Raw genomic sequence first — 14,407 nt, forward strand, 5'->3', positions numbered from 1 at the left:
TCACAAGGTAAGTACTTATAATTACCCAGACTATTTAACACGCCAATTTTAATTCTAAGTTACTCTAGACTGACAATTCTCTTTCAATCACTACCTTCTCCTAAAACAAATAAACGAAATCCACTGTTAAGCATTGCATGCAGCTAACAGTTTCCCGTTGTCAATCAGTATTTATCAAATCAGAATCCAACTACCTTTTCATAATTATTCAAGGTATCAATATCAGAATTTAGCAACATTAACGTAGAAACAATACTCCTGGTATCACTCGGACGTCGTCCAAAACCCGCATTTTACCTCTAGCCGTTGGACGTACCTTTCGTAGGTCCAGACGACTCTTTACCATTTCCCCTACTTCCCGTCGTTGTCGAGGCATTCATCATACTTGCCCGACGACAAACCTCCCATCAACACCCTGCGTATCTCCATCGTCGACGAGGCATTCATCATACTTGCCCGAAGACATTCTCCGTACCCCCAGACCTTCCTTTTGAATTCATATTTAAACCCAAATGAATAGACGTATCGGATATTGATATCTCACTCCCTCTAGTTCCCCTTCATGTTATCTCACGATAATCCTTATCTAACTCATTATTAACCCTTCATTCTGACCATATGACTCCTTGTAGATGAGCAACCCGAGAAACAGAAAAGCACGTCGGATAAAAAGGAATCATCGAGCCGGCTTGAAAACTCGCGAAACACGCGCTGCATCGACCTTACGCTGGTTTAAGCGTAAGGCATATAGAAATAAGCCGCGTGTCATATCGTGTGAAGTAGTATCATTTTCTCCCGATACATTGCGTCGCTTAAAGACCTCATCTTCCCAAACTAATACTCCACGAAGCTTAACAAACGAGCACGAAATAACGCCTGTAATAAACTTACCGTCAGGCTTAGATTCATACTCTCCAGAATTAATATTATTCTCTGAATGGTGTCAGAACTACGCTATTTAAAAGAAAATCACACTGCAGATAACCATCAAGAAGAATCTCAATCTAACGATTTAATCTCTCAACTAAAAACTCAACTCCCCGAGAATTCTTTAGAAATAGATGAGTACGACAACTATCTAAATTATTGATGTACGTACACTTAATCATATGTGCATTAAATATATTATTCTCATCATTACCTCTACCAATTAATTCAAATGCTACCCAGATCTACTGAATTAGACGTCCAAGGATTAACAAACGATGATGCAAATTCAATTATAAATATAATTATCGGGCTACTAACTGACGTTTTAGAAGGAACTATTGATATCGATCAACTCATAGTCTGCTTAGATAATCTTCATATCCCTGGTGCTCAAATAAGCGTCGAATTCACAGACGATTAAATAAATATCAAATTCATTTTATTAATTAGCCCCTGAATTATTATTATCCAGATGAATAAACAACTTCAAGGCTTAATTTGCAATACAATTTACCAATTAATACTCAATTTGATCTATGAATATTTGAATGGTAAAATAACTTTCAATCAAGTCATAACTATTTTAAACGACATCGAAGATATCGCTAATAGATTCGATACTCCCAACTAGTAACTAATACCCCACTCCTGTGACCTACAACATTCCCTAGATCCGTAACTTCGGTCCTAGCTCTCGGCGTCCCAGAGGTATAGCCGGTGTAAGCAGGTTGCCTCACAAAAATAGAGAGCGCCCGTTTTCTCACTAGCCTAGGCATAGAGAGAGAAGGGAGATCACCCAGACGTGACAATCCAAAAAACTTTGGTGGCAGCGGTGGGATTGCCTAAAGGACTGATAAGGATCCTCCTGTGTAAAGGTCTCAAGAATTAATCCTCTTTCGCGTTAAAATTCTAAAAATTTAAATCGAAAGTGAATAACGAGTGTAACTTGAAATTTGATCAAATTGTCGTTGACAAGTGTGGCAACAATTATCGCTGTCGCTGACGAAGAGGGTGGCAACAGACGATTACGATTGAATTTTCAATTATATTCAATTCCTTTCCTAAATGATTATCTTGATTTGAGATTTGACTTAGTTGTCGCTGACGAAGTGTGGCAACAACACCAACTGTCGCTGACGAAGAGTGTGGCAACAGTTGAGAAATAAGTTAAAATTTCAAATACATTTTATTTTCCCTCATGCCCAGGAAAGGCGGGCGTCGAGTTCAAATTAAAAGGATTAATTTCCAGATCAAAGAAACCATCTCCTCTTTCCAAAATCCCCTTCTCTTATTTACCAAATTATACAATTTAACTAATAATACAAACGACCCCGAACCACTATCTAACGAAAATAAGAGTATCGATTACAACCCAACGCCAATAGAATTCGAATGCAAATATCCTGATTACAAAACAATTGAACGTACAGATCCCCGTCGCAAAATCTATAAAATTCGACATCTATTCGGTCCCGATTAAGCGACCGAACACTGTAACTAATCTTATTAATATATTTTCTTTCAGCCTCTTATTTCTCTCTAAGGTAAGTGCGCCATGCCGACTACACGATCGCAAAGTTCTAATCCTCCCTCCGAGGCTGAGGAAGGTGTATCACGATCCGAACTTGAAATTTTTAGTCAAATGTTAACAGAAAAAGAAAAATCACTCAAAGAACAACACAAATTACTGCAGGAAAAGACAGACGAATTTAAAGCACTATTACGAGAAATCGAAACAAAAAAATCAGACGACCAGCATGACTCAATATTAACTACCTTAGTTGAGCAAATCTCTCACCTTAGTGCTTTACCCAGACAAGTAGAGATTTTAAACCAACGTATTAATAATAGTCTGACTTCTGATGCATCCAATCAAAGAAGAGCTCATTTTGATTACCTCCCTTCAGAAAACACTCATGCGACTAGTCCCGTCGACATACCTTCTCCGATCCGTTTTAAAGACGTAGTCGATTCTATCCCTAAATACGACGGACACAAAATGTCTGTTTTTCAATTTAGTAAAATCTGCGAACGTGCCCGCGAATTAATACCACAATATCACGAACATTACTTAGTGCAACTTATAATTAATAAATTACAAGGACATGCTTACTCCGCAGTAGAAGGAAGAGAATATAACTCTGTTTTTTCATTAACAAAACAGTTAAAAGCTATTTTCGGTCCAAATAAATCTGTAGATCAGTATCGCGGTGAACTCGCAAACATCTATATGAAACCTAACGAAGATATTTTCGATTATATAGCCAGAGTAAAAGAATTACGTGCAGCTATAATCGACGGAGAAAGCGACTGTTACGGAGATATCGACGAATCCACCAAAGATACCATCGACCGTAGTGTTAGTACTAGTTTCGTTAACGGTCTCCCTACTGATTTGTTGATTAGAGTTAAATTAGAAGGAGCCTTCTCACTCGACCACGTCCTCGAGACTGCTATAAAATTATCAAAAACTCTAGAAGCAGAAAATGCGCGCAAACGGGCTACGTCCATGCATAGAGCTAACATCCCTCCTCGCGCTGATTTCTCGAATAGATCCGGACCATTGCAACAAACAATAACTCATGATCCACAACAATCCTCTCTATCAAAATCATCACGAAATAATATCCCCTTTATAAAACCTCTTATCCCAGGACAACCCGGACCTAATTACCCTACCGAGAAAATCTGTCGCTACTGTAAAAACCCCGGACATCTTATTGACGAATGTCGCAAGCTCGCGTACAGACGCTCCCTCGGAAATAATTCTTCCCCTCCTCACCCTTCTACCAGTAACAATAATCAGGGAAACGCCCAGAGCGTTCCGGTAACAATTGGCGCCCGCCGGAACGATGCTCAACCGGGACGCCCTTCTCTTCTCCAACGCGCACCAGTTACTACAGTGCGACCTCTAAGCCCGACTCATACCTTATCACCAGTATTGGAAGAATAGAAGAAAAAGCAAAACCCCATAGCTTACCCACTGTTGTCCTTTCATCCCCAGACCTTCAGGGAGACTGCCTCTTCATGGTCGATTCAGGCTCTGGAGTAAATCTCATAAAACGACACTGTCTTGATCGAAAAATAAAAATTCGCGAAGAAGATGTCCTAGCTCTTCAGGGACTATCTTCAGAAGTGATGCCGACTTTAGGCTCCGTTGTTATAAATTTTCTTGGTCTCCCTACCTGTTTTCATATAATTCCCGATACCGTCACTTTTCCTCAGGATGGAATTTTAGGAAACACCTTTTTGAAAACACGCGCCGCTACTATCGATTATAAAAATCGATGCTTACATTACGACGATATTAGAATTCCATTCTCAGAGGCAAGTTTTCTCCGCGTCGGAAAGCGATCCGTCTCGCCCTTTTTCATTAATATCACTAACCCAGATAAATCATACGGATATATACCTCGCTTCGTGTATAACAAAGATGTATATCTCGGAGAAGCTATAGTCTCTAATATTAACGGTAAAGCTTACCTACCCATTATTAATACCTCTGACCGTGCTTATCACGTAGAGGTCCCTTCTGCCGAATTAGAAGATTTTGACTTTGCGGATACGTCTGGATCCACGATCCCAGACGGTGTCGTCAAAACCCGAGGGAATGAGACGACCGATGGTCCTTCTTCTGAATGCAATGAAAAGGTTAGATACGAAAATATCACTGCAACCTTAGGGCACCCAGTGATTCATAATGATCAATTAGATTTTGAAGACAATTCTACCCAAGTCGTTGCAACCCGAGGGCTCGTAACGACTTCTCCTTTATATATTAATAACCCTTCATATCTCGAAGAAGTTCGCAATGACGAAACTTCTTGCGATCGCACATCTGCTACCATGCAGCTTCTACGATTAGAACATTTAAACTCCGAGGAGTTCAATAATGTCAAATCATTAATTCATAATCATGCCGACAGATTTCATCTTCCTGACGATAATCTCGGAGCTACTAACGCCACTCAGCATTTCATACCCACTACTAATGAGATCCCTATCCATACGAAACAATATCGATTTCCTCCTGTCCACAAAGACGAGATCAATAAACAAGTTAATGAATTATTATCCAATAATTTAATCGAATATTCTACATCCCCTTATAATTCCCCCGTGTGGATAGTACCCAAAAAATCAGATTCGCAGGGAAATAAAAGATGGCGAATGGTCATCGACTATCGCGGTCTCAATGAAAAAACCATAGGAGACGCATACCCTCTCCCAAATATAACTGATATTTTAGATCAATTAGGATCCGCTAAATATTTCTCTGTTCTCGATCTAGCCTCCGGTTTCCATCAAATCCCCATGGCTCCTAAAGATGCCCCTAAAACCGCATTTTCAACTCCATACGGTCATTATCAATTTAAAAGAATGCCTTTCGGTCTAAAAAATGCTCCAGCGACTTTTCAAAGATTAATGGATAACGTTCTTTCTGGATTACAGGGTAATGAATTATTCGTATATATGGACGACATAGTTATTTACGCCAGATCTCTAGAAGAGCATGAAATTAAATTTAATAAATTGATGCAAAGATTAAGAAACGCGAATTTAAAATTACAACCCGATAAATGCGAATTTCTACATCACGAAGTAGCGTACCTCGGTCATATTATCGGAGATGACGGAGTCAGGCCCGATCCAAAGAAAATAACATCTATAGTTAGATTTCCCCCTCCGAAAAATGAAAAACACATAAAACAATTTCTAGGATTAGCTGGATACTATAGACGATTTATCCCTCAATTTTCCAAGGTCGCTAAACCACTCACAGACCTACTAAAGAAAAATAATACGTTTAATTGGCAACAAAAGCAAATAGAGGCTTTCGACATTCTAAAACGCTCTTTATGCTCTGAACCTATACTTCAATATCCCGATTTCACTCAACCTTTCATTTTAACAACCGACGCATCCGGATATGCTGTCGGAGGAGTACTCAGTCAAGGGCAAATCGGAAAAGATTTACCTATCGCTTATACCTCCCGCGTGTTAAATAACGCCGAACAAAATTATTCTACTATCGAAAAAGAATGCTTAGCCATAGTTTATTGCGTCAATCATTTTCGACCTTATTTATACGGAAAGAAATTCACTATTATTACTGATCATAAACCCCTCGTATGGTTACATTCTATTAAGGACCCTTCCTCCAGATTATGGAAATGGAGAACAAAATTGGCTGAATACGAATACGAAATACAATATAAGAAAGGGAGTTTAAATAATAATGCAGATGCTTTATCCAGAAATCCACCTATTAATCTCGCCATTCCTCTATTCGTAAATCACGAGTATGATGAACCTCCAAACGAATCATTAGTCGAACCTGTTTCTAGTAACCCTAATATTTATTGCGAAGTTATTAAGACTCCTCCACCTAATCCACATCCTCAGGAACCTGACGTAATAGTAGAAGAATATTCCAGTGACGACGACAGCAGCGAAGACGGCGACAATAAACGAAGAACAGTTATTGACCTACGCGAAGGAGATCACATATATGAAGAAGTACTCCAACTCGCAGAACCACGGGAAACAGATTTAATTCTAGTAACCGAAAGCCGCGACTGTTTATTAAGACAAAAAGACGATCACGTAATTTTTATTCAAATGGATGGAACTCCTTATGATAACGGCGCTAAAGAATATCAACAAGCAAATTTACTACCTGTATATGAGAACCTCACGTTTGAAAGAGTAAATGTACAAACAGTTAAATCAAAAACATTAATATCCATTCCTATAAGATTAAATAATCGTTCGCGCTTAGAACAACAAACGTTAAAAAATTGTATGCGTTCCCTTTTAGATGCCGTAACCGAATTACGTTTAGCTTCCTTTAGTATCAGTAAAACTGATCGTTTCGACGATATACCATGGCGATACGTGATTAGCCAAATTCAAGAATTTTTGAGAGAATTACCCATCCACATTACGGTCTGCGAAAACTTAGTTCGAATTCCCCCTGCCGAAGAACGCGAAACGCTCATTATCGAGAATCATTCCTCCGCTCACGGTGGTCATAAAGGAGTAACTAAAACTTATAACCGATTAAGACCTTATTATCATTGGAACACTATGAAAAAAGATATACAGCATCTTATTCAGAGGTGTCGTCAATGTCAGTTAAAGAAATTAACACGTGTAAAAACAAGACAACCCATGGTAATTACAGATACACCTAGGGCCGCATTCGACAAAGTAGCTCTCGATATAGTAGGTCCTCTCCCTATAACAAATTCTGGAAATCAATATATATTAACTATGCAAGATTTATTGACTAAATATTCTGTAGCCGTTCCTTTAAGAGAAGCTAATTCTTTATCCATTGCTATTGCGCTCACTAGAAATTTCATTTGCATATACGGCGCTCCTAAAGCCATCCTTACGGACCAAGGAACTAATTTTCTCTCTGGTCTCATACGAAATTTAGCTAAAATGTTTAATATACAACACTTTAAAACTACCGCCTATCATCCTCAATCTAACGGTTCTCTTGAAAGATCACATCATGTACTGACAGAATATCTTAAAATTCAGGTCCAGAAAGAGAGAGACTGGGATAGTCATATTAACATGGCAATGTTTTCTTATAACACTAGTGTTCATGAAGGAACTAAATACCCACCATTTGAGTTAATCTTCGGTAGAATAGCCCGATTACCCTCCGCTCACCCACCTGTCGAAGGAAATCTAGAGACTACCTATCGAGATTATCTGACTGATTTATTTAACAGAATACATGACACACAAGAAGACGCACGCAAAAACCTCATAAACTCTAAAGAACGAAGTAAACATTATTACGATCGAAAAGTTAACGAACAAAATTTTCAAGTAGGATCACGTGTATTTTTACTAAAGGAACCTGCAAAAGGAAAATTCGCCGACCAATATACCGGACCCCATGAAATTATAGAAGTTCTACCGCAGTGCAACGTCAAATTATTAGTCAAAAATAAACCCAGAATTGTTCACGTTAACAAGTTAAAAATTGCACATGTTGAACCAGGATAAAATAACATGTATCATCTTTGTTTACAGATGTTGGCAGCGCCAACGAAACATTATTCCAGGGCCTAAAGCAGTTATCCTCTTTAACAGCTCTCCATCGTCTGTGACTACGAACTGCCCCTAAGGCCCCGGATCAACTTCAGGTGGAAACAGTTCTCCTTTTTATCAATACTGTTTTACGGATCACCTGACATCTTTTATTAATTAACTAATTAACAAATTTTCCATTTCTAATAAACCATCTTAATTTCTGCTTAAATGCAGCAACCGTACTAAATATTTCCACTTTATACGCATAAAAAAAAAACTTTAACAACAATAAGTACTAACGCTATACTTACTAATTGCAAAATGTGCATCGGGAAGAATTTTAAATACAACCCACATCCCTTGTTAAAGCATTTTCCAGAACTATATGAAATAAAATGCCTACGAATATCTGGCTACCAAGCTGAAGAAAGTGGCAATAGACTTTGTATTAAATGCTATAACCGCACAACCCCAAAGGGTTATAAACATATAATTGGTCATGGAGTTATAGACGGAGATATGAGCCCTGCCGACTGTCAAATCTGCAGCAGCGAAATAGCCATAGAAAAACGCTCTGTTTTACAATGTAACGATTGCTTTATCGCTTATATAGAATTCATGAACGCCTTTAAAACATACTATTCTAACAAAATCGCACTTCTAGTTCTGGACACTGCTACCCTGGATGTTCTTTACCTCTCGGTGTACGATAACGACACTGGCTTCGAAATTGAATTGAGAACCCCAACCTAATAACCAAATAATCTATTTACTAAAACAAAATCTATTTTCTAACATTTACATACTCCTATGTAACCTATATTATAACCTTGATGAGTTATCTAGTCATAACTAAGACAATTCTATAAACGGTCTCTAGCTTAACATTTATTAACTAAATAAATCACTAATCTATAACAAAGTGTAGAATAAATTATATCTTTATTATAACCTTATAAATACTTAAGTCCAAGGCAAATGCAATTCCGCGTAATTAACTAAAATTAGGAGATACAGTAACTAGTTATACTACATTTCGTTAAACGTACAGTCTAAAACGTAATATGAAAATTATACGCAGCATTTAATCATTATTAGTGTTCAAATTTATAGAGATAATACATATATATATATTAAATGATAATATATCGTTAAAATTATATAAAATATACATTCTATATTACTACTTTTAACTCTAAGTATTTTAATACTTGATGAAGACATTGAACGAAAACATTTTGGAAAATATACTATACTTTAAGTAACTTTAAAATGTCCTATCTATTTAATCCTAATACGATAAAGTGTCCTATCTATTTAATCTTATATATATAAAATGATAAAATGTCTCTTTATAGCTTCCTTCGATCTTACTACTATAATTATTCTGGCGAAACAATTACATTACGACAAATAACTAGTCTTAAGCAAATATGGCTGACAAATATCTGATTTATTTAATCTTGATCGTAGATAATAAAGTGCTCGTCCTATTTAATAAATAAAAAAAAATAATAAAAAAAAAAATAATAATAAAATATATATATACGATAATTAATACGATAATAATATAACAAAGTGCATTCTTAAGCTTCTTTCAATCTTATTACGAATCATATATATATGGATTTAAATCATAAGAATATATATATTTTAATTAATGAATCTTAATCATAAACAATAAAATGCTTCTACGGTGTTTCCTCTAATCTTACGAGTATATAAAGTACTTATGAAGGCAGTATGAAATAAAATAACGCAGTTTCTCGATAAGCATAATTTTAATAATTACGTAAAATACATGCGATAATAATTATTATAAAGGAACTATTAAAAATATATACGTTTGCAATCGCGCGCGCGCTCTTCAGAATAACCTGAATCGATGACGCTATCAAGGCAGTTCTGAAACAATGCACAAAAATAATGTAATGTCAAGCAATGAGATAAACCCAAGGCAAAACAAAGTAAAAGAAAGCTTACTTACCTAATTCTTATAGAATCCCGCTTGGCGTAAAACTTCTTCACGGTACTCCGCGTCTTCAAAATCATCGTACCCCGCGTCCTCACACCTCCTCACCGGCGCCGCAAAATCGATCATTCTCTGCACCCTTCTTTCAGCACGTAGTCTACTCATCTTCACTACGTTCTTCCACAAGCATACCCTCCACGGTGGTCCACAATCCCAGTCGTCCTCTAACAAACAAATAAAGGTTACATACATCGAATTATCAATTATATATTAACAAACCGCGTCATAAAAAAAAAATTTTTTAAAAGAACTTACTGAGCATCTCATCGGTGATCAGAAATCTCTCTCTGAACAATCTCTCCTCCTCGCTCCATTCCTCAAATAATTTATTCAGGGAGAAAATATCATCCCCTTCCTCCTCCAGGAAAGCCTCCCAGCGCCGTCTCTCTTCGGCTCTCACTCGCCGATCTTCGCGATCCTTCTTCGTGTATTGATACACAGAAAGAATAACGTCGGGCTGAGAAAGAAAACCCTTAATTATTATATTTCCCTATCTCGATCGCCCCGTTCCAAATTATTAAGCAAATATCAAATATCATTAATATCAGAGGTAATAGCATTAATAATAAAACAGACTCATACACATTCATGAATAACTACTTACGTTCTCCTTATCAAACTCCATCACCAGAATTATCGGTAATCGCCTGATCACCACCCTCGTTTTCGAATACGGGACTTCAATTTCCATTATAAATTTTTCTTTTCTCACAACACTCTTACCACTGCAAAAACTAAAGTGCGACTGTGCGATTCTTCTTCGTTGACCTGCACGTGGAAAACCATTTTCTTTTTCCTCCCATTCCCCCTCTACTCACATACACTTCTACCTATGATATGTTTACGACTTGACACGCCCTTTCTAACTTACCAAAGACGTTAAAACACAACCTTTCCCAGCGAAAAACTACACATATGGATGCAATATCAGACCCTCGCAGCTTGGCGGCCTGATTCAGAGAACTAACAAAATACGAAAGCGTCCTCGAAAAAAAATAATAACAAAAAGAGAGAAGAGAATTTTTTTTATCATTAAGCATCTATGTAAGTTAATATAGTATATATTCCTCGCTACGATAAGCTTCACCCTAAATAATTAACATCTACGCATTGGTTCTAACTGATCTAATTAAAGTAATTTTAATGAAATATATATATCTTAAGTATAGAACGTACATATATACCCAAGTACAATTCTTATATCTTACTCAGTTGCAAAATAAAGTTATAAGACATATAGCATATATATATAAAAAAAAAAAAGGAAAAAAATAATTTACATATTCATAATTTTAGAATAAAACGTGCATATAATCTATTATAATTCCATACTTTACTCGGTGACAAAAGGATACCTCATATACTATATATATATATAGATATATATATAAAGAAAAAAAAACCCAAAAAGCACACAAAAAAAAAAAAAAATAATAATAATAAAACAATATATATATATTTACGTATAATTAGAATAAGAATATATATATATTCAATAATAATCACATATATATATATCCTACTTGATTACAAAGCTATAGGAATACAAACATACACATATAACCATAATTTTAAAGCAATATCACATACACGAACAATTAGATTAAGAATATCTATATATATATACTTCACTATGCATTATTACAGACATGTTGTCGTACTTCGCGATTCTCGTTCTCGTTAATCCGATTCACGCTCTTATTGGATTCGATTGTGGCGGACAACACCTGAATATTACTTCGGTATCGTTGCTCGATGTTGGAGAATGCAATCTTGATATACGGAAACCCAATTCGACTGACGTCTACATGCAACTCTTACAACTCTCGGACTACAATCATGCAGAAGTCATCCAGTGCAAGGTGGAAATATCACGGACAATTTACCACTGCGGAATGCACTCGCATGTCTCCATAGTCCATAACGGAAAGGCAGATTATATCCACGAAACCGGATATACAGTGTGCCGAAGGGCATTCCAAGATGGAACATTCTCTCTCGGAGATAGCAATATCATTCACGGACTAAGAGCTAATCAGACTACTTATCACAGTCTCACCTTAGCCGGACGCACTAATAACGACGGAACCTGCAAAGGCACTCAGTACTCCGACCCTTACGGAACCTGGGACAACGTCGTTGTTCAAGCCGTCGTCAAGATCTCCTTGAGGACATCGCACGTTCCCGTACAATTAAACTCCGGAAAAATAATATTAAAATCCGGAACCATTTGTCTCTTGAGCGAAGGATTTTGCATCGATTCCGAAAACGGATACTCGTATTGGAAATCCTTGCCAACATCTGCTTGCAATTTCCATCAATATGACATTCTTTATGAGGGTTTAGCAACTAAAATTACAGATAATTCAACTAACCCTCTTTCTCCAATTATTTATAGTCTGACTACGCAGGACGTCACGTTCGCACTTACGAAGACAAAAGAACAACCCTTGTGCGGATACACTTTATTTCGCACAGAGCACCCTAAGCTCTTTATCCTAGAGACAAAGCAAGGCGATACCTTCGCCAGCCGAGGTATCATCCCCGTGGACAACCTGGATATATTCACATATATGAATTCTAAATTCGTGTATGTGGAAAAACACATCCGACAACAAATGACTTCATTATATTATAATGTTATGCAACAAAAATGCGAATTAGAAAGACAGGTAATCACCAACGCCCTGTCTTTCGCTACTCTTCAACCAGATGAATTCGCATATCGCCTTATGAAAGGACCCGGCTATATGGCAGTTACAACCGGGGAAACCACGCACATCGTCAAATGCATACCTGTAGATGTTGTAGTAAGGAAAACAAAGGAATGTTACACGGAATTACCTGTAACCACCCGCAACACTTCCTTGTTTCTCACCCCGAAATCCCGGATAATTTCTAAATATGGAAATCAAAGGGAATGCAGTTTTGAATTACCAACTATGTACCGTATCGAGGATACATGGGTTCAATTTACACCTGAACCTCAAATCAGACAGTTACCTCCGCAACAATTAAAACCAATGACGACATTAACCTGGGATTATTTGACGCCAGGAGCCCTCGCTGTCAGCGGAATATACTCCGAAGAAGATATAGAAAAACTGAGGGATCACATTATGTTCCCCGCAGAGAAACCCGCTCTTCTAAATACAATTGCAAGAGGAATTACGGGATACTCTATTAACTCCGACGCTGTCTCCATGTATAATTTATTGGACGAAGCCTCTCTCAATAAAATTGCCGAGAGTGCCGCCTCACGAGTATGGACCGGATTTATTTCATTCGGATCAGCAACCGCTGGAATCCTTGGCATTCTAATAATTATTCGCATCATAAAAGTCTTCGTCGATACAGCTATTCACGGTTATGCCTTACATTCCGCCTATGGATGGAGCATGCATTTGGCTGGAGCCATTTGGAGCTCTCTCACTCATCTACTACTTCATCTCGCACGAGGACCTGTCGATAGGACCGATAATAAAAACCCAGCCAAGGGACCACCGTCACCTTCTGCTCCTGAAGACCTCTCCAAGGAACCTACCGTAATCATTAATGGGTTTTCAAGACCAAATGATACTGCCTCATCCAACATCGAATCAGCAACTACTAATAATGTTTCTGATATTAATTCATATCAGAATTTAAGAGATCGTTTAAAAGATCTCGAACAAATTCCTTCGAATACATCGCAATTTGTTCTTAAATAAAGGGGGAGGTGTAACGTCCCGTCATTTTCGCGAAACCATATTTTTGCGCGCTACTGTTTTTCCTGCGCCAATACTTAAAATTTAAGGATAATTAATGATTTTCCTCTTTACATATAATTGTTTAGACTAAAATCAAGCATTTATATTATTAATTACTAACCATACCAAATCTAGGGTCTCCAGTTATCTAGTTCTAACTAGCCGCTACCAGGAACTAGCGATCCGACCAATCAAACGTCATCCGAGACCCCTGAGCGTATACTTCAACTAACCAGTTATTATTAAATGAAACTAACCCTTAGCAATAAGAATATATTTTAATCATGACTAACCCACTTATATATGAATATTCAATATTAATTAAACAATATAATAATATTATTTATGGAATCAGAAACATAATAACTTGTCGAACTTTACTTAACAATTTAAGACTTATAATAATGAGTTTTAGAAGTATTTTAATCACTGACAGAATTATTATGAGGAAGGTTCCATAAATCCTTATCTTGCGATGCATTGTAACGACAAGCCTGCGACAAGCATTCGATGAATTACTAAAAGTGTTCAAACACTTAATATTTTAAGATTTCATCCGCAATTATATTTACGAAGCCTTATTTCAGTCATTAAATGATTTCGATAACAAACCCAAGATTATTAAGATTTATTGAGTAAA

The 14,407-nt window shown here is 37.0% G+C and overlaps 1 protein-coding gene across 1 annotated transcript; it reads left to right on the plus strand.

Annotated features, from left to right (window-relative positions):
* Window positions 1–11,664: 11,664 nt before the first annotated feature.
* LOC145947883 (uncharacterized) lies at window positions 11,665–13,728 on the plus strand. The gene has a single exon (XM_083057663.1). The coding sequence runs from the start codon at window positions 11,668–11,670 to the stop codon at window positions 13,726–13,728; it is 2,061 nt and encodes a 686-aa protein (XP_082913789.1). The 5' UTR covers window positions 11,665–11,667.
* Window positions 13,729–14,407: the final 679 nt, after the last annotated feature.

The sequence above is a fragment of the Prenolepis imparis genome, unplaced genomic scaffold (assembly GCF_030444845.1).
Source record: "Prenolepis imparis isolate NDT839.2.m4 unplaced genomic scaffold, iyPreImpa1.0 SCAF_176, whole genome shotgun sequence".
Lineage (NCBI taxonomy): Eukaryota > Metazoa > Arthropoda > Insecta > Hymenoptera > Formicidae > Prenolepis > Prenolepis imparis.